The sequence below is a fragment of the Neophocaena asiaeorientalis genome, unplaced genomic scaffold (genome assembly GCF_003031525.2).
Source record: "Neophocaena asiaeorientalis asiaeorientalis breed wild unplaced genomic scaffold, Neophocaena_asiaeorientalis_V1.1 scaffold7, whole genome shotgun sequence".
NCBI lineage: Eukaryota > Metazoa > Chordata > Mammalia > Artiodactyla > Phocoenidae > Neophocaena > Neophocaena asiaeorientalis.
In genome coordinates this window covers 936,004-963,758 of record NW_020185337.1, presented here as the reverse complement: position 1 = coordinate 963,758, position 27,755 = coordinate 936,004, and the positions used below count along the sequence as shown (strand labels likewise).

The window sequence follows — 27,755 nt, the reverse complement described above, 5'->3', positions numbered from 1 at the left end:
ATATGATTCACTTTGCTGTAAAGGAGAAACTAACACAACATTGTATATCAACCATACTCCAACAAAAATTAAAAAAAAAAGTCACCACTAGAATCTCTCTACACACAGAAAGGATACAAAAGAACAATATTCTCTTGTGAAAACATTTTTTTAAATAATCAAGCCTTATTTTCGTAGGCTGCAGACTTTAATAGAAACTTTCTGTAAATTTAACAGTATGCAGACTGCAGATGGTTCAACAAAAGACAGAAAACCTACAGTGAGCTACTGCTTCAAAAACAGAGGCATTTGGGGTATATATCAATACTTAAAGACATTGCTCAATTTCAATAAATTAATGAATTTATTAATGAATTAATGAACTAAATGACCATAGTTTCCTTGTTAAAAGGGGCCATAAAAAGGTCAAATTCCCACTTGATAACTACTGAATTTCAAGAATATGAACAAAGTAAATTGCTGAATTTAGAAGTGTGGCTAGACTATTGTTTGGGTAAAGGGTGATGGCAAATCATCTTTTCCTAGTATGATAAAAGCTTTGTATTAAACTGCAAGTTGTGGAGTTGTTTTCTTCATGAGGCAAAAGTCATATTCTTCTGGCAACCAGAACCTGCCATAGGTTATAAAGAAGGACACTCACTCTGATGAAGCCCAGATGTGCAGCTGTGCTTCCAAGGCAACAGCTGAGCGGCTCACTCATGCAGAGGTGGCCTTAGCAGTGTGTGTGTGCTAGGATGGGGATGCAGATGTGGAAGGTAGGAAGCAACTGGATCACAGATGCCTTCTTCTACCTTGAGAGTCTTGCTTTGGAAGAAGAAAACAGCTAAACCTCCAGCGACTGTTATTATAGACCCTCTTCAGTTCATTAATCAAACGGGGACCTAGAAAACATTTTCAGGTGCCATAATTCTGGGTGAAAGGTAGATTCTGCTGTTTGACTCATTGTAAAAGCTGATAAATCCATCTCCCTAAATTTATTTATTTATAAATTAATTATTTTTAAATTGAAGTATAGTGGATTTACAATGTTATTTTCAGGTGTACAGCAAAGTGATTCAGTTATACATATATCTATTCTTTTTCAGATTCTTTTCCCATATAGATTATTATAGAATACTGAGTAGAGTTCCCTGTGCTATACAGTAGAGGTCCTTGTTGATTATCGTTTTTACACATAGTAGTGTGTAAATTCCTAATTTATCCCGTTTCCCTCACCTTTCCCCACCTTTCCCGTTTGGTAACCATTAATTTGTTTTCTATGTCTGACTCTTTCTGTTTCGTAAATAAGTTCATTTGTATCACTTTTTTAGATTCCACAGACAAGCGATATCATATATTTGTCTTCCTCTGTCTGGCTGACTTCACTTAGTATGATAATCTCTAGGTCCATCCATGTTGCTGCAAATGGCATCATTTATCTGCCTAAATAAAAAAAATAAAGACGATGTTCGACTCGATTAATTTATCAGAGATTAGCCACGTGCCCTTTCTTATTACTGATTCTGAACATCTGTCACAAAGCAGATGTTGTTCAGGACATTGTGAACACCTACATCATTCATGACGGGGTGGGCTCGGTATCACCCCCCCCCAGGCCACCACACCAGTAGCATAAATGTCAACACCGGGACACACTACACACGCACACGGAATGACATGAACACAATGCTTATTCAAAGGGTAGCCTCAACAGTTCTCTTTTTTTTAATCTGCTTGTAGAAAACTGCTAGTCAAGACTGCTGAGGAGCACAGCTGACATTTTCTAACCTTCTCTTCTACTCAGAAATTCTGTGAACTTCTGAACTTCCTCTAATCGGAACGAAGTGGCCATGGAGTCTCTCTTTAAGGACAAGCAAACGATTCTTTGGGTTTCTGTGTTCATCGCCTAGAAGCAAAGAGAGTTAAGGCTCACATTTCATGAGTGGTAGTTCCCTGGGGTCTCTGGAGCAGGCAGGACCCCGGTCCCCAGCCAGGCACCAGCTCTGGCACCTTTAAGAGAGAGGTGGGTGTCACAGTGTGCTGAACACCAAGATCTGGGGGTGCAGTTGCAGGTGTGGGCAGCCAGCTGGAGTCAATGTTCTCTGCCACAAGGACAGAGACCAGCAGTCGGGAAAAAACAGAAAATACAATAAAAATTAGAAAAGTGAAGTCATCCCTTCAAGTAACATCTGGAACAGGGATTTCAATGATTTCAAGAGCAAAACTGGTGGAGCCTGTGAGAAAAAGTTTTCCATGTAGGGTGACCACCCCAAAGAGAAGAGCACCAGGGTCACAGTAAAGTAAAAAAGCAAGTTTGTGTCATCAGTTTTCTTCCCCCGGAAAAGTGTAGAAAAGCCTTAATGCATTTAATTTCAGTGTAAGACATTCGGAGGTAATGTTTTTATTCAATAAATGCAATATTTGGTGATAAGGTCTCAGTCTACATGAGAGACAGTGATGGGAGAAAAGAGGAAGTGGGGGGGAGAGAAAGCCAGAAAATGGGGAGGAAGGGGAAGGGCCAAGCAGAAGTGGGGGGATGGGATGGGATGGGATGGGATGGGATGGGATGGGATGGGATGGGATGGGATGGGATGAGATGGGATGGGATGGCATGGGATGGGATGGGATGAGATGGCATGGGATGGGATGGCATGGGATGGGATGAGATGGCATGGGATGGGATGAGATGGAATGGGATGGCATGGGATGGGATGGCATGGGATGGGATGAGATGGCATGGGATGGGATGAGATGGCATGGGATGGGATGGGATGGGATGGGATGGGATGGGATGAGATGGCATGGGATGGGATGGGATGGCATGGGATGGGATGGCATGGGATGGGATGGGATGGGATGGGATGGGGAGAGAGACGAAAAGGATGGTCGTAGGGGGAAGGAGGAGAGGGAAGGCAGAAACCGCCAGAAGGGAAGGCAGAAGGAAAGAGCCCCCTCCACTCTGGTGGGTAAGCCGCAGTGCTTCAGGTCCTGTGGTTCCATCACTTCAACTCTGCACTCAGAGACTGATCACCTTTCCTGCTCTGGATGGTTTCTCAGGTCTGGACTGCACACACCCCCTCTGTACTCTGTCCGGCCCGATTCTAACCCTCCTTTAGAGGCTGGCACAGCCTTCAAAGCTAGATGGTTCTGTCAGCAGCTTTCCTTGAGGAGTTATTTTGTCCTTACACTCCTGGAGCACCCATCTTAGGAAAAACTCCTTTGTCATTTCTTCATCTCTCAAAACGCTATTCATGTGTCTCCGTCTTTTTCCCCCCAAAACAAATAACTTTTTGTTGAAGTAGAGTTGATTTACAACGTTGTATTAGCTTCAGGTGTACAGCAAAGTGATTCAGTTATACATATATATCTATTCTTTTTCAGATTCTTTTTCACTATAGGTTACCAGATATTGAATATAGTTCCCTGTGCTATACAGTAGGACACTGTTGTTGATCTATTTTACATATAGTAGTGTGTATCTGTTAATCCCAAACTCTTAATTTATCCCTCTCCCCTTTCTCCTTTGATAACCATAAGTTTGTTTTCTATATCTGTGAGTCTATTTTTGTTTTGTAAATAAGTTCATTTGTATCATTTTTTCATATTCCATGTATAAGTGACATCATATGATATCTGTCTTTCACTTAGTATGATAATCGCTAGGTCCATCCATGTTGCTGCAAATGACATGATTTCATCCTTTTTTATGGCTGAGTTCCACATCTTCTTTATCCATTCATCTGTCAATGGACACTTAGGTTGTTTCCATGTCTTGGCTATTGTAATAGTGCTGCTATGAACATAGAGGTGCGTGTATCTTTTCAAATCATGTTTTTGTCTGGACATATGTCCAGGAGTGGGATTGCAGGATCATATGGTAGCTCTAGTTTTAGTTTTTTTTTAAAGGTAGATTATTTTTAATTTTATTAATTGTTACAAATGGATACATTGTTTTGAAAAATAGAGAGAATTGGCACATAGCAAATAGCTCAAACATCAGTCAAGAAAATATTAGACCAAGATAGATTTGAACTCGGACTTTTAAAAAGGTCTTCCAGAACTGTTTATCTCTTTTTACTTATTTCAAACAATCAACATTAAGTATTTCATTGAGCATCTATTAGTATGGCATAATGCTAAATACTTTAAGAAAAAATATAAGCATATCACATTGTCCTTGTCCTTAGTAGTTTATAATCTAGCTATTTGTGATTATAAAGACACATTTAAAAAACCCTGGGACCTAACACCTTTAAGTAAAATCATCTTTGAAAGTAATCACTCTGGAAGGTTATATGATTATTTCAAAAAATCCTAAAACATTTTTGCATCTTTTCCTTTGGGATCGCCTTTGGAGTCATTATACAAATCATTTAAGAAAGGCAGACTCATTACTCTAATTTTAGTTTAGAATGCTGCTCTATCGTCCTTCTGTACCTAATTTAGACACCTGAATTAATCACTGGGTTTGTTGCTCACCGACGTCTGGTTATTTTAAAATCTCAAATTCACTCTAAAGACAAGTTTCACTATTCTTGATGCCCTTCAAAAGCATGTCCTGCAGCATCACCGGACAGTAAGTACCTGGAGGACGAGAAGCCCTTCCTCATCAGCTCTGCATCTCCCCCCAGCATCCCACTCAGAGCTTAAGCACAGCAGGGATGCAATACGCATCCTATGTTGAACTGACAGCACGTTAGCTGTTCAGCCGCTGGAGACATCAGGGTGGGCTGTGGATAGAGGCGAGGATGGGTTCCAGATGGGGCTTGAGAGGGATTTCTTTCCATTCTGCTATTTCAGTGTTTTCTTTCATGACTCCTTAGGCGTCTGGCTTTGACACTGAAGGACAGAAAGGTCTGCCGGAAGTCGGCAGCAGATTCTCCCAACACTCTCATCTGGCCCTGGCTCTAACCCAGGGTTTGGTGTGTGTGCTGAGACCACTTCCCCAGCTGCCACGTTTGTCAGAAGACAGAGGCAAAAATCCCCCTTCCAGGGCCAGCTCCTCTGCTATCGCCCTGATGTGGGAGGGCTCAAATCCACAGCACCTGCCTTATGTACCTGACCCCCAGGTTGTAGGCCTCTCTGGTGTATTTTTGAATGTCCCATCTGGTTGCAACTCTGGGCTCCAGTGCGAAGGGATATTCGAGGAGATCCACAAACCCTCTTTTGCCTCAGTCGGGCATGTGGAACCCCAGGGACTGCACCGTCAAGTGTGCTTTCAGCCCTGTAGCCCGTAGGCCTTCCTTCATGAGTCTCCTTGTCTTCAGGCTGGTCCAGGGCCCAAATCGGCAGTTCACGCCAACGACTGAAGCCCCCGCCTTCACCAGCTTCCACCACATTGTCCAGGTGTTACACCATGCATGTCTCTCTCTGGGCCTATGCACACGATGGCTGCCATGGGTTTTCCGGATTCTTTTAAGACTTCCACAGCCCACACAGCTTCTTCAGCATGTTCAAAGTAGTCTGCAATCCAGAAGTCCACATTTTTCCTGGCAAAAACCTCTAGCTGTAGTCGAAAAAGTTTTAAAATTCTAGCTTCATCCTTGTGCTGTTTGTACAACGATGTCTGGCAGATCCCCCCTGCGACCAAAGCATCACCTCTGCCGGCTGCTTCTCTGGTAAGGTCACAGGCAGCGGCGTTTACAGCTTCCCACTGGCTTTCCATATTGTCCTCACTGGCAGAAAAGGTGAAAGTCCGCGTGACATTCTATCCCGCGCTCAAGAATTCCACGTGAAGCTGACAAACTGCATTTGGATGTTCTACTACGGCTTCTGGAGTCTAGAGCCCGGCCTTCACGTAGCCCCTCTTCTCCAGAGTTATGCGAAAGCTGCCGTCTCCAAGCACACCCTCCCCGCTATCCAGAGGCTCTAAAATGCCCTTCTTGGCTCCAGGGCCATCACACTGCGGCTGTTGCAGGTGCTGGGTGGTGGGGCACACACGGGGCCAGGAGCCCACCCCTCCTATTTTTAGTTTTTTCAGGAACCTCTATTCTGTTCTCTATGGTGGCTGCCCCGATTTACATCCTCACCAACAGTGTAGGAGGGCTCCCTATTCTCCACATGTATCTACATCTCAATTCACCAACCACACGACAGAATTCTGGAGAACGGAAACTGACTGTCACTGTGGTTCCCTTACAATGGCCACCATAGAGCCTTGCACAATGCAGACATTCTCAATACTTCCTGCCGACTAGCGAAACACCAGTTGTTGTTCATTTTTTTGGCTAAATGATAAGAGTAAAGAGATTTACTTTTCACTTTAGGGGAAGTGACTGGGATAGTCTTTGTAATATTGGTCTCCTCCTTTTTTTTTTCTTTTGGCTGTACTTCACAGCTTGTGGGATCTTAGTTCCACGACCAGGGATTGAACCTGCGTCCCCTGCAGTGGGAGTGCGGAGTCCTAACCACTGGACCACCAGGGAAGTCCCTCCCCCTCCTTCTTAATCGACCTCACGCTAACCGCAAGTTCTCACAGCTATAAGTTATGTGAGTGGTAAAGCAGAACTACAGAATCATAAACTGTAAGAGGTTGGAAGGGACCTCTGAGACCCTTCCTTCTCCACTACTTTGTAGACGAGAGGAGACATGTGATGTAATGAAAACAGCAGGAGTTTTCAGGGAAGACCTGGGCCCACGCATGAGGTTCACCTCTCCACTGCTATGTGATCGTGGATAATCCACTGAACTGCTGTCTGCCTGAGGCAGCTGCATCATTTATAAGACATCGTACCTGTCTTAAAATATGATTGTCTATAAACGAGTGGTTCATATCAAAGCATCAAGTAGAGCTAATGGCACATGGCAGGCCCCATAAGTATCCTGCTACTAGACGGAGAGCCCTTTAAGCACAGAGACGATGTTCTACTGAGCTTTGATTCTCCAGTGTGGGAAATGTAGATAATTAAATGAGGAAACAGAGATCTGGACCTTGACTGAAGCTTCCTGAAAGCCAAGCAGAATTAGAGTCTGGGTTGGGTTTTAAACATCACCTAGACAAGTGGTTCTCCAAATGTGGTCTGAGGATGCGGGGGTGTCCCCAGGACCCTTTCCAGGATTCCGAGAGGTTCTTTCTCCAACTATACATCTGCGTGAGGCTGAATCTTTTTCCGACACTTTGGCCAAACAACCAGTCACAACTGGCTGGATGTAAGAAGCAGATAAGAGAGTGCAACTGTCTTCATTTAAGTGAGACTGAAGGAATTGCAAAAAAAGGCAAAACAATGCCACTCTTCTAATTTTTTTTTGTTTTGAAAAAAACAGTTATTTTTCATAAAATGTTTATGCTATTTTGTCTTGCTATTTATGTAATATGTAATAGGTTAATTTTCTTTTAAAATGAATCAATAAATCAATATTTTAAAAAATTTCTGATACGAGTAAATACCAATAGCCATAACTTACATAAACAAAAGCTCTTTGGGATCCTTGATGATTTTAAGAGCATAAAGGGGGTCCTGCGAACAAAAAGTTTGTGAACTGTTGATCTCATCCAATTCCCTCCTTCTGCAGAAGGGAGACAAGGGTCTAGTGAAGTTAACTCATTCACTTGACAACACTGAGGGACTTATCAGCAAGGTTAGGGACTGAGCCCCTGGTCTTCAACAATGGAGCTCTGAAATACTGTTGTGATATCAGAGAGGAAGGAAACAGATTTGGAGGACTAAGTCACACTCTGAACCAAAGTTCCAGTTTTTCTAAGAATATTTTATTTTCCATTTGTGTTCTTTATACATTGGGCATATTCTCACCCATTTTAGAGAGTAACTCTTATGAAAGATGATACATGATTGGTCAGTAAAGTTTCCAAATACATACAGTCTCTGAAACCACCCAATGGTCCACTAGGCCTAACTGCCTGAAAAATCAAGTTCCATGGTCAAGGTATAAGCCTTGACGTAGTTGAAAAATTCTGAGTTTTGGACTGAGAGACACTGGGGCTCAAAACTTTGAGCCTCTGTCACCTAATCTTTGAAAGAGGGGTAATAAATTCCCACGTCACAGAGCTGTGAAGATGAAATAGGATGATGTGTGGGAGATGGCGTACAGCTTGATGCCTTTCACCAGCTTTCAGCATAAGCCCATAATCCTTCAAATAACCCCTGTAAACTACTTGATTATTACTTTTGCTCTCTAGTATCCATGTAAATGGAGTGTTATGGACTGAATGTTCATCTCCTCCCACCCCCATATGTTGATGCTCTAACCCCCAATGTGATGGTATCAGTAGGTGGGGCTTTGGGGAGGCATTTAGGGTCATGAGGGTGGAGCCCCCATGACAGGATTAGTGCCCTTCCAAGAAGCAGGAGAGACATTAGAGCTGACTCTCTCCACCATGTGAGGACAGTGAGAAGGCAGCCTTCTCTCTGCAAGCCAGGAAGAAAGCCTTCAGCAGAACCTGACCATGCTGGCATCCTGATCTTGGACTTCTAGCCTCTAGCACTATGAGAAATAAGGGTCTGCTGTTTAAACCACCCCATCTATGGGGTTTTGTTACAGCAGCCTGAGGTGCCTAAGACAGAGAGGGACACCATGCCTGTAGCAGAACGGGAGTTAGGAGTTTATAAACTACTCATTCCATTGATTCTATTGAGGCAGTGTCCGTTCCAAGGGGGATGGGCACAGAAGACGGGTCCAGCTAGACAAAGCTTGCAACACCCATCACTGTGTACGTTGACTGGGGCGACATTCCTGCTGCAGTGCTAATGACCCAGATACACAGATGAGTTTTAAATAAGGAGGTGGAGGGTCTCCACGTATGACCTCCTTTTTTGGTTTCTCTCCCTTCTCCACTTGTTTCTTTCAGAAAAGTATCAATCTCAGAACTTAAGAAAAATTAAATAACCACTTCAGAGCCTGCCCAAAACACAACCTTATTAAATTAGCTTAGGGTTTCATCAGTGGAAGTGAGGGATATAAAACCAAAATCATCTCTCGTGTGTGATACAATAAAAATGGATAATCATGTGACCTAGTTTGGGTTCTAGAAGTATCTAAAGACACAAGTTCAGAAAATACTTTATATATCAAGACACAGCAGGTATGTTCTCCTCCTTCAATCCAGAGGGGCACTGTCAAAGTGATATCATATGCTAACACACATATATGAAATTTAAGAAAAAAAAATGTCATGAAGAACCTAGGGGTAAGACAGGAATAAAGACACAGATCTACTAGAGAATGGACTTGAGGACACGGGGAGGGGGAAGGGTAAGCTGGGACAAAGTGAGAGAGTGGCATGGACATATATACACTACCAAACGTAAAATAGACAGCTAGTGGGAAGCAGCTGCATAGCACAGGGAGATCAGCTCGGTGCTTTGTGACCACCTAGAGGGGTGGGATAGGGAAGGTGGGAGGGAGGGAGACGCAAGAGGGTAGAGATATGGGAACATATGTATATGTATATCTGATTCACTTTGTTATAAAGCAGAAACTAACACACCATTGTAAAGCAATTATACTCCAATAAAGATGTAAAAAAAAAAAAAAAGCTACCATCTCTGGAGCTTCCCTAGTGGTGCAGTGGTTAAGAATCTGCCTGCCAATGCAGGGGACAGGGGTTTGAGCCCTGGTCCGGGAAGATCCCACATGCCACGGAGCAACTAAGCCCATGTGCCAACTACTGAGCCTGCACTCTACAGCCCACAAGCCACAACTACTGAGCCTGCGAGTCACAGCTACTGAGGCCCGCGCGCCTAGAGCCTGTGCTCCGCAACAAGAGAAGCCACTGCAATGAGAAGCCCACACACCGCAATGAAGAGTAGCCCCTGCTCGCCGCAACTAGAGAAAGCCCATGCGCAGCAACGAAGACCCAACACAGCCAAAAAAAAAAGCTACCATCTTTGTGTCTTATGATCTGTGTCAAGGGGGGAAGCCTGGAGCCCTCCTTAGTGTGTTAGTTGGTTAATCCATTCCCTGCCACCTGCCCCATCTTGCAACATAATCACTGAATCAAGACTAATTTTTCTCTATCAGTTTTTCAATAAAGAATTATACTACAGTGAGTTTGTTTTGTATTGAAGAGTATTTTTACCTGAAGAGACCAAAGTCCTTGAGCACATAAACTGAACTGAAGAACAACATGCTAATATTAGCCACACTAAGTCTTTTAAACATAACATATGATCTTAAACTGGTTTTGACTTTTACTCGAAACGAAAAATAGCTCCCTCTAGTTAGCCAGAATAAAGCTGGCACATATTTCTTGCATCACCACTATTCTGTGATTCCAATATAGTTATAAATAGCTTAAACAGTTCATTCCATTTGCAGTCTCCTATTTGTTTTGCTTTAATTTCGTAGTATACTGGCAATTACCCAGCTTCATTAACTACTTAGGAAATTTCTCAAGTACACTACAAGAAACGCCACGCAAGAAATATTAACCTACAGCAGTGCTCTTGAAGTCAACCTTGAAAGGGAAATCCTTTTCATCAAGTTTACATGCCAAGCCTTAAAAGCACTGTAGGGTCAACCCACATCAAAAATCTTGCTTTTGACCCTTGTACTGGAAAGAAGACTCATTACCAACCCCCCAAATCATCACTGAGTGCCAATTATGTAGAAAGCATTTTGCTAGACATTAAGGAAAAAATTTAAAATACTTCCTGAATTCTAGGAGTTTACAGTATATCTGGAGTAAAAATGTATGTGTAAATACACACACACACACACACACACACACACACACAGTAAAACACAAAGTACCAAAGGACTGATATAGAAAAAATTGACACAGATAAAAACAGTTTGGGGGGAACAAGTCACTATTGACTTTCATGGTAAGAGAAGTGATTGGAGAGGAAGCATCCTTTGGGTTGGGCTTGGGGGAGGGGAAAGGAAAATGTTAGGAGCAAAGGCACAGCAGTGGAAAGACAGGACAAAGGGAAGAGGAAGGTTAATTTGGTTGGCATAGAGTTTATGTGGGAAAATAATGCTGAAAATAGCATTTTAAAATTAATTAGCTCTATTTTATATACAGTAGTGTGTATATGTCAATCCCAATCTCCTAATTTATCCCTCCCCTTTCCCTCCCTGTTAAGCATAACTAATTAGAACCTACTGTACAGCACAGGGAACTCTACTCAGTACTCTGTAATGGCCTATATGGGAAAGAACCTAAGAAAGAGTGGACATATGTATATGTAGAACTGACTCACTTTGCTGTACCCCTGAAACTAACACAACATTGCAAATCAACTATACTCCAGTAAAAGTTTTAAAGAAACAGAAAAAAAAAAAAAATTAATTAATTCATCAAGTACTTACTAATGCCAGACAGTATCCTAGGTGCTGGCCATGCAAAGGTGTACCACACAGGCCAGCTTCCTCCCCTCCCTGAGCCTACGTTATGGGGTCAGGGGACCTGCTACAGAGAAAATACACATGTGATATGATGGGAGGGATTGGGTAAGGTGGTCAGGGAGGGTATATACCCTAGGTCTGGCGGTCGGGCAAAATCTGTCTGAATAGCAATACTCTGAGCGACAAGGTGAGAATGCACCATCCTCCTTCACAGAGCGAATAGCAAGTGTGAAGGGCCTGAGTCAGGAATGACCTTAGATCCTTCAAAGCACCAAAAGGTCATCAGTGGGGCTAACCAAGGGCGCTAGCAAATCCTCTGAGAGAATTCCTTCAAACTGCCCCTTACTATTTTCAATACCACTTTTTTGTGGTCCTATATGAGGATGATGGTATATTACCTGAGTCATATTCTCTGGGGATACGGCAGGTGGGATTTCTTCATGACGCTGCCTTCACTTTTCCCATGACACCCCCCACCTGCCACTAGAGCGGGAGCCCCATGATTTGCTCACTGTTGAATTCCTGGTGCCTAGAACAGTGCTTAGTGTATTTAAGTCGCTCAAGAAGTATCTGTCGAACGAACACACTGAGTGAACATCACTTATCTCCTCCTCCCCAGGGTGGTCCAAAATGAGAGGCGTGGATGGGGAAAAACAAGACAGGACAAGGAGTGAGTAAGAATATCTACCTGCGATTCTAGCTTTAAATTAAGACTGCTCTCCTTAGCGCACTCATTTTTCTCAGGTAAGGGAGCTCCCTGTCCCTTGCACGCTCCTCTCAGGAACTTCTCTTTTTTTAATTGGAGTAGAGTTGATTTACAATGTTGTGTTAGTTTCTGCTGTACAGCAAAGGGATTCAGTTATACATATATTTCTATTTTTTTCCATACTCTTTTCCATTATGGTTTCATATTCTTATCCATTACGGGATATTGAATATAATTCCCTGTGATGAACTTTTCTTGATGTGAGCAGCTTACCCATTCCTTCAAGAACTTCCCTCCCCGGGCTTCCCTGGTGGCGCAGTGGTTGAGAGTCCGCCTGCCGATGCAGGGGACACGGGTTCGTGTCCCGGTCCGGGAAGACCCCACATGCCGTGGAGCGGCTGGGCCCGTGAGCCATGGCCGCCGAGCCTGCGCGTCCGGAGCCTGTGCTCCACAACAGGAGAGGCCATAACAGGGAGAGGCCCGTGTACCGCAAAAAAAGAAAAGAAAAGGAAAAAAAAAAAAAACAGGTAAAAAAAAAGAACTTCCCTCCCCTCACCTCCTCTGCTGACATATCTGGAAGTAACTTTTAATTCCCAACTCTACTTCTCATCATCATGCTAGGTTGATAAAGGGGAAGAAATATTGTTGAAAAAAGAAGAAAAAGGGGGACTTCCCTGGTGGTCCAGTGGTAAAGAATCCACCTTTCAAAGCAGGGGACGTGGGTTTGATCTCTGGTTGGGGAACTAAGATCCCACATGCTGTGGGGCAGCTAAGCCCGCACGCCTCAACTAGAGAGCCTGCGTGCCACAACTAAGACCTGACGCAGCCAAAAATAATAATAAAAAGAAAAACCAAGATAATCATTAGAAAAAAAAAGAAGAAAAAGAAACACCTCCTGTTTTGGGACTGTACCTACATTTTCTCTGCCCTCATATATAACTAATTATTTCTTGTTTGTCACTTACAAAACCTCCTCAGACCCCACTGCACCCTCTCCTGCAGTTCCCTCTGCCTGGCCTCCTTCAGGTGGCAAGATGTCCTTTATACCTAGTTTTGTGCAAAAGAAAGATAGTTCCATTCTGCGATGCTTCTGTCCCTTGCAGACAAGGAATGACCGTTCTCTATTTGTGACATTGTTTTTCCTTATTCAGGAGTCTCAAACTCAGCCATCTACAGAGGCCGGGCATGGATGACGAAGGGCACAAGGGCAGGGGGTGTGGGAAGTGTGAGGAGACAGGCAGCTCGTGCACCATCTAAAGGGGGGGCTCTGAGTCCTGCCCAGCAAGCCAAGTGCTCAGCCCCTTCTGCTAAACACCTTGGCCCTCCAGCTGCTGGTACAGGGCCTGGGGTGTTGGAGGGTCCAGTGGAGACAGAAAGAGGACTTCTTTTCTTTTATAGTTTACTCCCTTAAATTGACCCAGAAGTAAACAAGAAAGCAAAACAATGGAAATCTCAGAAGGCTGCTGATTTTTCAGTGGCAGGAAAAGAGGTGTAGGGGTACGTGTGTATGTGTGTGTGAGAGAGACAGACACAGAAGAGAGGAGAGGAGGAAGGAAGGAGAGGGGGCGGGGGGGGAAGGAAGTGAGACAGTAGGGAGGGGAGAGGGAAAGGGAGGCGGTCAGAGACTAGAAACACAGAAACTACACAGTTCAGTGTCCCCATAAGCGGAGGGAAGTAAGAAATCCTATCCGAAAGCAGCAGCAAGGGAACAGAGGAGGGAAAGAGAGGCTGGGGACAGATGGGGGAAAGCAGAAGGAGCCAGTGCAGGGGATGCTGAACCAGGCTCATCCCACCCTCTGGCTCTCTCATCAGCACCTCTGCCCCTTGTCCTAACCCTGCTGGAGCCAAGGGTCCAGGCAAAGAAGTCATCTCCTATGGCTCAGGAATATCAACCAGCCCCCTCAGGAGGCGAGGGCGGGGCGTGCCAACCCCTGGGTCCCTGTGGGGACACTCTGATCCCTGCAAAAGGGACATGGCCTGGAACACACAGCACGAGTGAGCCAAGACTACTGGAACTTTAGGGCCTTAGGTGCAGAGGGACCTTAAGGAGACTGTCCTGTTGGCAGACTGGCCTTGGGGAGAGCCACTCACTAAGGACAGCTGGGCTATGGCAGCACCGTGGTCCCCAGTGGGGACACAACAGGGACGGGCATCGCTCCACGGAAACATGGCCTGAAATGACTGATAACTAAGTCCTATGGTTTTCTACTGGTGCTGCCATCACACAGCCAGCACTGAGCATAGAGGGCAGTGTGGGCTGAGCTCCCCTCCCCTCACTGATGAGCTGGGCAAACACTGCCCTCCCAGGAGTCACACTCAGCACTCCCCCGAGGGACTCAGAAAGTGGCACTAAGACTTAAACTCTCTCTCTCACCAACAGTCTCTGAACCGAAATAATCAAAGGTTCAGAACCACAAAGGCAGTGAAAGATCATCGAAAACACATTTTTTTATTGGGCTCTGACTTGAAACAATATAAACATGCTTTTAAATATACTTTTAATTCTATATTACTCAGCAATTAAAAAGAACGAAATAATGCCATTTGCAGCAACATGGATGGACCTAGAAATTATCATACTAAGTGAAATAAGTCGGACAGAGAAAGACAAACACCATATGATATCATTTATATGTGAAATCTAAAATACAACACAAACGAACCTTTCTACGAAGCAGAAACAGACTCACAGACATAGAGAACAGACCGGTGGTTGCCAAGGGGGAGGCTGGATGGGGGAGGGAAGGATCGGGAGTTTGGGGTTAGCAGATGCAAACTATTATACATAGGATGGATAAACCACAAGGTCCTACTGTACAGCACAGGGCACTATATTCAATATCCTGTGATAAACTATAAGAGAAAAGAATATGAAAAAGAATATATATATTATGCATGACTGAGTCACTGCTGTACAGCAGAAATTAACACAACATTGTAAATCAACTGTATTTCAATAAAATTAATAATATATATGCTTTTAATTCTAAAATATTGGCTGACACTTAAAAGAGCGTAATACTAAACCTTCATTTCAGAAATTTTTAAAAAATTGAAGAAATTTCATTTCAGGCTTAAATGGGAGTTTTAATACGTGTATTGAAATTGATAAGACATTTGAATACTTGCAGTGATCTGGAGCCACATATGAAAAGCTGTTTCAAGGTGAAATTGAATAATGAATCATTTAATACATATTTGAAAAGTTTTAAGTTCATAATAAGAAAAGTACTATTCTAATTTAAAGTATTAACTCATATCTTCACCCCAATGTTTAATAAAAACTTAGAAAGAATGTTTTCCTTAATGATTCTCTACTTCACATCTTTCCTCCAACTCTAATGAATCTGGTACACAGCTGAAGGATAAGATCTTTGGGAACTTTCAGATCCATTTCACAGTTGAAGGCAAACACACATGATCAACTATTCAAGTTTTCTTCACCATTTTAAATATAGCAACGTCTCTGTTGGTGAAAACGCTTCCCCGCATCACACTTCTTGATCATAAGCTTCACCCTTGTAACTAGCAATGATAACCTAGAAAACCCCTTCTAGAATGACTAATAGGTTGTTGGTTCATTTGCTCAATAATTCATTTATTCACCAAATATTTATGGAGTACCTGCTATGTCCTGGACACAATGCCACGGGCTGGAAATTAAAAAATGATTAAGACAGAGTCTGTGATTTCAAGGAGGAGGTGCCAATCAAACAAGGGAAGGACACAGATGCTTAAAAAGATCTGCCAATGCAGGTGAGAGGGGGTCCAAGACAGTTGAGGGTGGGTGGGAAAACAAGGGAGGGTTCCACCAGTGCATTCTATCCTCAGTTGAACAGCATGCATTACTCCCTTGCACAAAATGCCAGACAGTTTCCTTCCCTTTGGCAAAGGGTCTGAGGTACAGGCAATTTTGGGGATTTGACCAAAAGGCTTTATGTCATTTCCAAATGTTTCCTGGGAGTAGGTCCTCCCTCCCCCTTTGAAAAACACAGCTCTGCCCTGTTCTTTCTAGTTGAGAGAAAACTTAAGCCTAGGCTGGGGTTGAGGTCAAAAGTTTTAAGAATAGGGAACAAAATGTTCACTCTAGGGCTTCCCTGGTGGCACAGTGGTTGAGAGTCCGCCTGCCGATGCAGGGGACACGGGTTCGTGCCCCGGTCCAGGAGGATCCCACATGCTGTGGAGCGGCTGGGCCTGTGAGCCATGGCCGCTGAGCCTGTGCATCTGGAGCCTGTGCTCCGCAACGGGAGAGGCCACAACAGTGAGAGGCCCACGTACCACAAAAAAAATAAATGTTCGCTGTAACAATTATATAATATCATACTATTTAACTACTTGGAACATTAGAAAGCAATTTTTTTTGGTTTCCATTTTATATCTATTAACATTCTCTACAATAGACATGCATAGAGCTTATATGACCTTTTCTTTTTTTTTTGGTTTCTTATTTACTTCTAAAAGCCTTCGATGACATTAATTTTCAAAGACAATTTTCAAAATTAATTTTTTTCAATGACATTAATTTTGAAGGTGTACAGGCTTCAGATATAAGGTGTGTCCCCCTAAGTTTCATTTGTGATAAAGGATTCTTACAATTTTGGACTTTGAAACCTGTACACCTGGATGTTTACACACAATTAAAAATTAATAGATGACACCAAAAGCATAGCAAACAATGACAAAAAATAGATGAACTGAACTTCATTAAAATTAAAAACTTTAATTTTAAAAGTACATCAGAGGACACTATCAAGAGAGTGAAATGACAACCCACAGAATGGGAGAAACATACATATCATATATCTGATAAGAGTTTACCATCCAGAATACATAAAGAACTCCTACAACTCAGGAACAAAAGACAAACAACCTAATTAAAAATGGGCAAAGGACTTGAATGGATATTTCTCCAAAGAAGATATACAAATGGCCAAAAAGTCTATGAAAAGATGCACAACCTCCGTAGTCACTAGGGAAGTGTACATCACAACCACACTGACAGTACTTCACACCTACTATGAGATAAGTCAGGCAGAGAAAGACAAATACTGGAAGATATCACTTATATGTGGAATCTAAAGGAGCCAAGCTTGAGCAAACAGAGAATAGAACGGTGGCTGCCGGGGGATGGGGGAAGAGGAGGGATGTTGCTTCAGGGGACAAAGTTGCAACCGGTAGACAAGTAAGTCCTGGAGATCTAATGCACCGTACAGTGAATACAGACAGCAATACCATATGATAATAAACAAACTGGCCAAAAGACAAGATCTTAGTTACTCCCACCCAGAAAAAGAAATGATAATTATGTAATGCGACAGAGGTGCTAACTACTGCTGCAATGGCAATCATATTACATATAAATGTGTCAAATAACATGTTGTATACCTTAAATTTACACAATGTTATATGACAAATATATTTCAAGAAGAACAAACCGAAGAACCCCCCAATACTTCATACCCACTAGTATAGCTATTAAAAAAAGCAAAAAACAAAACCAAGAACCCAGAAAACGAGTGTCAGCAAGGATGTGGTGAAATTGGAACTCTTGCTGCTCTTTTTAATTTGTACACTGAGGGTGGGAATGTAAAATTGTGCAACTGCTGAGGAAAACAGTTCAGTGGTTCCTCAAAAGTTACATGTAGAGTAACCATATGCCCCAGCAATTCCACTGCCAGGTGTATACCCAAAAGCGATGAGATCAGGACTCAAACAGATACTCATATGCAAATGTCTAGAGCAGCATTAACCGTGATAGCCAAAGGCAGGAACGACCCATGTGTCCGTGAACGGATAAACAAAATGTGATCAATTCTCTTTATTTGGTAAAAATAAGTACGGTAATTATATTCTATAAAGTTGTAGTAGACACTGATCATAACATTTTCATCAGTTGATCTATACATAATCTTGTTTTATGTGTATTTCTGTAAGACACCTTATTAACGTATATTATTGATTCATTAACATTGAACTCACAGCCAACAGCACTGTCATTCATGCCTGAAAGAAGCTTATGTATAACACCTGTATTTTTTCCCTAAGGCACATCAAAGCCTTCTTGCACTTAGGAACACTAGACAGCGCTCTGGCACGCTGCTTGTGGGTCATTTTAACCAGTGAAATCACCAGCAAAAAGCACAACAATGCAAAAAACATGGCACTAAATAGACCATGGAAAAGACACTTGTTTACACTATGAGAGCTGAAACAAGAAGGCAGAGTCTCAGCTGAAATGTACATGCTGAGTACCTCAAACTTACGGCCTCTCTGTGCTGCAAATACTGACTTTGGGGTTACAAATAAATGTGCCAGAAGGTCAATGCACAACTATAGAATCTGCAAACGATGAGGTCCATTCTATACATACGTACAACGGAATATTATTCAGCCATGAAATGAAATTCTGATACATGCTACAATAAAGATGCACCTTGAAAACATTACGCTAAGTGAAATAAGTCAGACAAAAAATGGACACATATTATATGGTTCCATTTATATGAAATATCTAGAATAGGCAAATTCATAGACCAGAGGTTATCAGGGCTTTGGGGGAAAGGAGGATGTCGAGTAACTGCTTAACTAGTCCAGAGTTCCTGTTTGGGATGATGAAAAAAGTACTGGAGATGGATAGTGATGATGGTGGTGCAACAGTCAGTGCAATTAATGTTACTGATCGTGCACTAAAAATGGTTAAAGTGGAAAATTTTATATTATACATATTTTATTACAAAGAATCAACAGATTCACTGAATAAGGTTAAATGAATCTTCTATTAAAACAAAATCTAAAGGAGACACTCTGGATGGCACCAATAGACATTCATATTTACCCACATGTCCTCTTAAAACAAAGAACCTCCTTAATATGCTTTCGTTTTTTTTTTTGGCCACACTGAACAGCTTGCAGATCTGTCAGTTCCCTGACCAGGGGTCGAACCCAGGCCCCCGGCAGTGGAAGTGCAGAGTCCTAACCACTGGACCACCAGGGAATCCAAATATGTTTTCCTTTCGGTTTATAGACCATTTTTAAAAACAGCCTTACTATTTAATAATATCAGCTGATTATTCAGGAAAACAAGTAAATTAAAATGTGCCTGTCAGTTGTTTGGCCTCACTTCATGCTTCTGAAGCATGAAAATTTATGCACTAGTAGAATTATTTGTTTTGACTAATTGCCCAAAGAACGGTCACCCCAAGAACCAACAACTGATGCTCCTAATTTATCTTGGACTAAAACTGCCTCCCAGGTCCACCATATTTGGATGAAGTGATACTCTCAGGGCAACTACTACCGGTACAATTTAGGTATTTTGGCACTACATGTCCACTTTGAATCTTTCACGTCCCTTTTCTCTCTTTTATCACCAATCCATTTCTCATCTGCTTCCTTCCCTATTGAAAAACCCCTAATTTTCATATCTTGAGAGACAGCCATCTGTTAGAATATGGCTGTGGTTACTATCATCATTCAAATGTTCCTTTTTAATTTATCTGTTTCTTGACCCAACAGTTACAAAGAAGCATGGCTGGATATAAACATGCATGAAATGTGCTAATGTAGAATGCAAACAATATTAAAATGTAAACTTCACATAGGGAGGAATTCACGGCCAAAGAAAAATCTAGTACTATTCTTTCAATCTTTTTAAAATGCATCATAAACCTAAAAATGTTTCACTACAGAATAACAGTTTGGCTTCTCTTATGATCACAAAGAAGGGTAATTATGATTGTCATGAAAACATACTGAGCAGATGTATACTATTAACAAAAGAATCATTACATGACTGTGCTCAAAAACTGGCACGTTATACATTCACATTTCCTAGAAATCAGACAGTCTTCCCAACTGGAGTAGATACCAGAAGAGATTGTTTTCTATTAATTGTGGCTTGTACCAATCGAGTTTTGGGAGCCAATTGGATCATCACTCTTTGGGACAATTCCCACATACTATCATGTGAGATCTATATACACTGATCTATATATACTCAGATACGTGCATGATAATTTTGTAAAAAAGTCATTTTTAAGTTCTCAAATGATAGCTTTTAAACTCTTAAAAAACGTATCAGTGGATTCTTTCACAAAGGTACATCTGTTTAGAAATCATAAAAGAGCATAGCAAATAACTCTTCGGTTTATTTTATGAAGGCTAATTAATAGGTACTTACTCATTAAAGACTAGGTCTGGTGCAAAATAGAGAAATTGGCTGTTCGTATGTTTGTACGATCTCCAGCTCAAGGCAAATGATGACAGACACATCCAAGAATACTGGATGAGGGTAATTTGGTCCTCGAGAGGCAGGTTTTTAAATCCTGGAGAAGAGAACAATTCATCACAAAAATACACTTAGCATTTAAGAACATTCCAGGAAGAAGCTTCGTAAGTCAACCCCAAACTGCCCCCTTACTCTCATTGACTCAAATCAATTCCACAGTTATTTACAGAGCACCTATCGTGGACCTGGTCCTGTTCAACATTTCATGTTAAATCCACCTTAAACTGTCAATGAGGGTAAACTGCCAAGGCAAAAAAAACTAAGATGTTCTGGGAGTTTCACTGTGGACAGTGGTCTACAACCCTTAGTTAGACTGAAAGAATTTGTATTCACCTGTACCACTTGCTTCATCCTACTCACAATGAATAACTTCAAAATACAAGATAAAAGATAATTTCATGACATCAACTCTCGCATATCTGCAATACTGGTGGAAGATTTTACTTTACATGAGTTTGCAGTGATTGAAAAAGTCTTATTCCTAGCTTCCCCTAGGCTGGGATAATGCCAGACTTCAACAGACTTCTGAGGCAGAATAAGCATCCTTGATGCTGTCCTGCCTTAACCACAGTCTTCCTTTCTGGGCCTCAGGCCCTTCTTTTGTTTCTTTTCTCACCCTCTGTACTCCCAGGGGCACCAGGGTATTCTTCTGTTTGTATATAGTTTCAGCTGGGCAAGCTCCCCTTCAAAGAGTCAGTCATCAGAGCTTTCCCCAGACTTTTGTCTTACGGCTGCTGGTTGACCACAGGGCATCTAAGAAACTGCTTGGGATTAATGAACTGGGACAATGTGATGACAATTCTGAGCAATGTTTCTGTAGATTAATAGGAGCCTTATTAATAAAATGCTACAGCATAAAACTGACTAAAGTAGGAATTTCAAGGACAAATTAAAGGGTTATGGAGGTAAGATATTTTCAGAAAGACTCTTTCAGAGGCCCCTACAGCCTATCTGAGAGGTCTTTTTTTTTTAAATTAATTTTTATTGGAGTATCGTTGATTTATAATATTGTGTTGGTTTCTGCTGTACAGCAAAGTGAATCAGTTATACATATATCCACTCTTTTTAATTTTTTAATTTTATTTGTTTTCTTCGGTACGCAGGCCTCTCACTGCTGTGGCCTCTCCCGTTGCGGAGCACAGGCTCCGGACGCGCAGGCTCAGCGGCCATGGCTCACGGGCCCAGCCGCTCCGCGACATGTGGGATCTTCCCGGACAGGGGCACGAACCCGTGTCCCCCGCATCGGCAGGCAGACTCTCAACCACTGCGCCACCAGGGAGGCCCTCCACTCTTTTTTAGATTCTTTTCCCATATAGGCCATTACAGAGTATTGAGTAGAGTTCCCTGTGCTATACAGCAGGTCCTTATTAGTTATCTATTTTATATATAGTAGTGCATATATGTCTTGATTTACCTGGTCTAGGGCTTAGAGTAGCCCTGGCTACGAGCTGCTAATAATGGGCTTAATTCTTGCTTTGGCAACTAGAATGTGTTTTGCCTTATTAATATTACTGGAATGAAACTTTCCATTTCAATCCTCAACATAAGAAATGGGTATGTTCTATTAACAGAACAATAGAACAATGTTCTATTGTTCTATTAACAATAGAACCCTTAACTCTAACTTCTCAAGAGAAATGAGCATATTCACTAGATTTTTCTTCTACACACTTGATTCATTTGACATCGAGTAAAAAACTGGCTGTCGGGATCGAACAGAAAGCAAACTCAATCGCACTGTTGCACACGGTACGCTCTGTTGCCCTGACGTGCCTAGTTCAGGACGCAGACCCTGAAACGCGAGGCCATCCTACCTGGAATTACCTTCGCCCACTTCACGACTTGGATCATCTGTTTGCCTGCTAAGCGGTTTAGGGTGGAGAGCAGATTTTCGGCTGTATCTGGTTTGGAGTTGTCATAGCCTGCATACACAATCTCGGGTTCGATGGTTTCAAGGACCATGGAAGGGGAAGGTGTGAGCGCTCGGGAAATTGTGGAGAGTTGAGGAACCAGCGCTGAGTTGACGGACGGCTCTTGTGCAGGTGCAATGTACGTAGTTCCTTCCTCTGGGCTCTGTGGGGGAGGAGGTGGAGGCTGCTGTGACTGTTCCTCGTGAATCCCTTTTAACTTCCCCAACTTCTTGGACTTTCGAGCTGTAAAAAAAAAAAAAAATTATAAACAGGGCAAATTAAGATTATGTTTGGCATGATAAATACCGTCTAAAGCACAACACTTTTGTATGTTATATACAAATGTTAAGAGTAAATCTTAAGAGTTTGCATCACAAGAAAAAAAATTCTATTTCTTTCATTTTGTATCCATGAGATGCCGAACGTTCACGAATCTGATTGGGATAATCATTTCATATCGTATGTAAGTCAAATCGTTATGCTGTACACTTTAATACAGTGCTGTAGGTCAATTATCATCTCAGGAAAACTGGAATTAAATAAATAAATCAGTAAGTGGCACCACACCAAAAAAAAGGAATTAAAGAAAGATTATGTTTGGCATACCTTACATGAGGTAAATTGCAAGCAAATATTGACATATTGATTAAAGCGTACTTTTCCTCTAAGGATGTCTTGTTATACTAGTAGGAACAGCCCCTTTTCAATAGTTTTCTGATACCAGACACTGTCCTAAGTGCTTTTTATAAATTAACCACGTTAACAATTTTATGACTAGGTACTATTACGATTCTCATTCTATAAAGAGGAAGCAGACCAGAAGGGTCAAGAAATCTGTCCAAGACTACACAGCTAGTATATGTAAAATAGAGTTAAGAGCTCAGAGGAAGGATAAATTATTTCAGATGCTAATAAGTTACATATGTCTCAACTAAATCTTATATAAGCCAATAATTCCCACCTATTACCCACTGAAGAGTTGGCAACAAGGGCTAGACTCGCCCCATTGAGCTTATATTACCTTAGTGCTGTCTCTGCTCCCTCTAATTAGCTTTCTCCGGCCCTTTACTTATTCCTCTCTGGTGCTTCTCTACCACTTACTCTTCCTGCTGTGGTCCACGTGCAACCACTTGCTTTACTCAGAGTAGTTATTTTGTGCTGTTAGACCCACCGATGTCCCCGGCTATACTGTGAACTGCTGAGGCGCAAAGATGGGGTGTTCCTCTTCTTTTACAGCCCCCATGGCACCTTGGTAAATGCTATGCCTACACAAAGTGACTTACCGATTTCCACTGAATGAATGCGAGCTAATCAACCCCAAAGAAAGGCAACAGAAGGGAAGAAATGAAATATCTGGATGATTCCAAATTGGGGCACTAACCAGTAAACGTACAGGAATTAATGCTATTAAAAAATTCAGGTGTGAGTTATACCGTTACACAATCCTTAAAAATCTCTCCTACTCTATATTTTTACTATAAATAAACATTTCACATGTCATATAGCCTATAACTAAAAGATATCACAATACGGTACAAGAATACCACTTTAGAATTTTAGTAGAATGTATTACAAGTGACCATATTCTGATTTACCCAGAACAGTCCTGGTTTATGCTTGTTTCCCAGCATGCTTATTAGTAAGTGCCCTGTTTACTCCTAAAAGTACCACGTTTTGGACAATAAATAGTGTGTTCATCATAAAACCAAAGAATCAGTATTAACTTTAATAGCAACTGCTTTTAAACAAATTTTATTGAAGTATAGTTGATTTACAATGTTGTATTAATTTCTGCTGTACAGCAGTGACTCAGTTATACATATATATATATTTTTTCATATTCTTTTCCATTATGGTTTATCACAGGATATTGAATATAGTTCCCTATGCTAAACAGTAAGACCTTGTGGTTTATCCATCCTATATACAATAGTCTGCACCTGCTAACCCCAAACTCCCACTCCTTCCCTCCCCTATCCCCCCTCCCCGTCGGCAACCACAAGTCTGTTCTCTATGTCTGTGAGTCTGCTTCTGTTTCATAGACAGGTTCGTTTGTGTCGCATTTTAGATTCTACATATAAGTGATATCATATGGTATTTGTCTTTCTCTTTCTGACTTACTTTGTTTAGTATGATAACCTCTAGGTCCACCCATGTTGCTGCAAATGGAATTATTTCATTTGTTTTTATAGCTGAGTAATAGTCCATTGTATATATGTACCACGTCTTTATCTATTCATCTATCGATGGACATTTAGGTTGTTTCTATGTCTTGGCTACTGTAAATAGTGTAACAGCAACTGCTTTTCATTCACATCTCTCTTGAGGGTTCTTACAATAGATACGGGGAAAGAAAGACTGGGGAGGTGGAAGGGAGAATTGGGAGGTAGACGTGAGGACTGCGGAATGGATGGCAGGTGGGTGGGGTTAATGGGGAGATGGATAGATAATGAGGAAGATGGGTGAATGAATGAATAAATGGATAGAGGATAGAGAAAGCTCAGATGTGCCAAACTGAGCTTAGAGCTATGGTAATAATTTACTTTGCAATTGTAAGGTTTTCCATTCTATTGAGGAATTTATTTTAAAATTCTTGAAGTACCAGACACCTTCAACTTAGCTCTAACATGTGTGAGAAACTTACAGGATACGAATTTAACACAGAGTAGGGCTATGCCACACCGATTAATTTGATTTTCAAAATAACCATTCATGCTTGTAAGTATGGCCATTAATATTACATTTACCACTTGCATCACAGAAACACTGATTCAGATAAAAGACAAGCCCCTATCCAACAACAGACATACCTGCCACACATTCATAAAATACTGGAATCGGGCTTAAGAGATGAACAACATACAATTCCTATCTTTAAGAAGTTTGAAATTAGCAAAACAATTAAAAATTCCAATTATTTCAGATCATTTCATTTCTCATGGACTGTCTCCTTCAATGAAAGAGGCAGAAAAACCTGAGTTTTAGAACTGTCTGAATGAAAAGCGGATGTATCCTATTCATGTAGTATGCTAATGGGGAGTGGCTGACAAAGTACTGCTCAGCAGTGCTGAGCATACAGTAGGGGACCAAGATGCTTCTGATGAATGAATGAGTGAACGAACCAAAGAAAAAAATAATCACTAAATGCCTCAAAAACTAGGCAAAACAGAGAAGGAGAAGAAAAGAATCAAACATGCAGATAATCCCCAATGCTGGTCAATGGATGACTGTATCTATAAGAGTTTGAGAAGATCCTCGATAGCACAGATTAGTCATTTGGGGAATCAGATACTTGGGACTAACTGCCTCTGTGTCACATAAACTTGTCTCTAAGCCTCAAGTGATTCATCCGAAAAATGAGAATGATAGTGTTTCCCTCTCCTATCTCACAGAGGACTCAACAGGTAAGAAAACTAAAAACAATGTTGAAGATTATTACTAAGATCTGAAATAGCGCTTCAATGCTACTTCCATTCTTTCACATAATTTTGCAGATATTAAAACTATTCCCGTTCATTAAAATGTCCTTATCCTTTATAAGACTACATCTGATGATAACCATCATTTGATTGATGAGAAATAGACAAGGGTGATATTCTCAAATTTTATTAAAAATGCTATTTGCTTGCAAGTTAATTATAAAATTCACACTTGTTTTAGGCCTTTGGTCTGTAATGCTGTGTCTATTCTCATGGCTGATTTAAGGCCAATGCTATGAAATATCATGAAGAAGAATGCTTAATATTTTCTCTAGCACTGATACACAAGGCTGTGGCCTGTAGCACAACTGATTGAGCAGATTATCGATATTATGTTCAGCATTTCAGTTACATTTAATTTTATGGTGTAATTTTATGAATACATGAGGGACACTGGAATTGAGTATTTATTTATAGGTCCTTAAATAGTTCAAGAAAATAAACATTTTCGGTGTGCAGATTCTTCAGCCAAGTGCATTCATCCTGCATCTTTTTCTAAAAGAGTACAGTTACATAACAATCATATTACCCAAAGCAGCCCTTCTAAAATGCTTGAAAATTTTATACTCTTTCTAACACACGCCGCCTTCTAAAATTAAAGCCCCTGAAAGCTGCTAATGTCTGACGTGCTCCTATAATATCACTTTCCATGACCCTTATGGGTACTCAATAAATGTTTACTGACACTTCATTTTCAAACTGTAACACATTTTAACAAACTATTACATATGTAAATGTAAATTATTAATAAATTAAATTAAAAGTAAATTATTAATTTACTTCTGTGTAGGAAATGTAGGCAAGTTTGACATTTTAGGATAAACTTTCTGAATTGTTATTATTCCTTTTCAAAATTTCTACTGTGTAATGATCCACCTGCAGAGTTATTACTCTGAAAATGCCACAACTAAAATAATAATAAGCTCAATTTACGGAGCACTTATGTGCCAAGCACAGTTCAAAACAATTTCTAGTGGTCTTAAGCCTTCCGATGCTCACCATGACCCTACGATTAGGCAATGTTATTTCCATTTTACAGATGCAGAGAGACAGGAAGTACTTCTTCAAGGTTGCAGGGCTGGTAAACACCAGGGCTAGTTTTTGAACTGGGCCATGGCTCAGAGCCCACACTCTTAACCTCTGTGCTATGCAGTCTCTCTTTTAATCCTTTTCTCTTTATCTAATTTGGTTTTTAGTACTTTAAGATTAGCACCAGCTTCAAATCCAAGTGTATAATTAAGATGTGTGCTAATTACACAGGAAAATCTCTGGCCAAAGATACTTAATGAGCATGTTTCCATTACCCAAAGCATCCGTGAACATAATTTAGGGGTCTTATCACTACCTACCACCTTACTAAATTAACATGGAGTTAATGGCCTTTGGGCTTGGGAACACATGTTCCCTTGTGGCCCAGACACAATTCATTCCTCACCTGCCAGCCACAGTTGCAGGGTGTGTGTGTGTGTGTGTGTGTGTGTGTGTGTGTGTGTGTGGTGTGTATTAATATGACTGTGAATGTCTCCCAGTCCCACGTGAGCCTAGAAGAATTTCACTTGTTCTACCTGGATGTTATAGTAACAGTATATGCTTAGCAACTGCCCCCAGGTGCCAAGTCCTTAATTACTAGCAGCATCTTAGCAGCCACTTTCTCCTGGCACTGCCGGGGGAAAGAACGCTATAGATTCCCCATGAATTGCTCCCCCAGGAGTTGTGCAATGGGAAGGACCTGCTTCCTATCCAGAATTATAAGCTGGACAGCAAGCAGGAAGCGTCTGGTGGGACCCTATAAAAATTGTGGAAAATTCCCAATGTGGTCTCAAGATTCAGAAAGGTCCTGAAACATGGCCCGACTTGCTTTTTGGTTTGCTCTGTCTCCTGAGGCTGACCTGGTCTGCTACATACCCTTTGGACAAACTGCCAGTGTGGTAGAATGACGGCCGGCTGGGAATGACAGACACCGCTTCTGCATCCCCCAGTAAAATGATGAGATGCACAGGATTCTCCTGGTACTTTGATCACTATCTTTCTCAACTGTGTTCAAATTATAGATTCTTTAGACTTGGAGATGGGTCATTGGGACAACG

At 41.4% G+C, this 27,755-nt stretch overlaps 1 protein-coding gene and 1 pseudogene across 1 annotated transcript in view; both read right to left on the bottom strand.

Annotated features, from left to right (window-relative positions):
* Positions 1–27,755, bottom strand: part of NR3C2 (nuclear receptor subfamily 3 group C member 2) — a 367,875-nt gene that overhangs the window by 53,013 nt on the left and 287,107 nt on the right. Inside the window, exons 5-6 of the mRNA XM_024736174.1 lie at positions 22,094–22,432; positions 20,172–20,316 (exon numbers count right to left, since the gene is read on the bottom strand). Coding sequence (XP_024591942.1) covers positions 20,172–20,316; positions 22,094–22,432 — 484 coding nt within the window. The remainder of the gene's footprint in view (positions 1–20,171; positions 20,317–22,093; positions 22,433–27,755) is intronic.
* Positions 4,799–6,041, bottom strand: LOC112393774 (S-methylmethionine--homocysteine S-methyltransferase BHMT2 pseudogene; annotated as a pseudogene).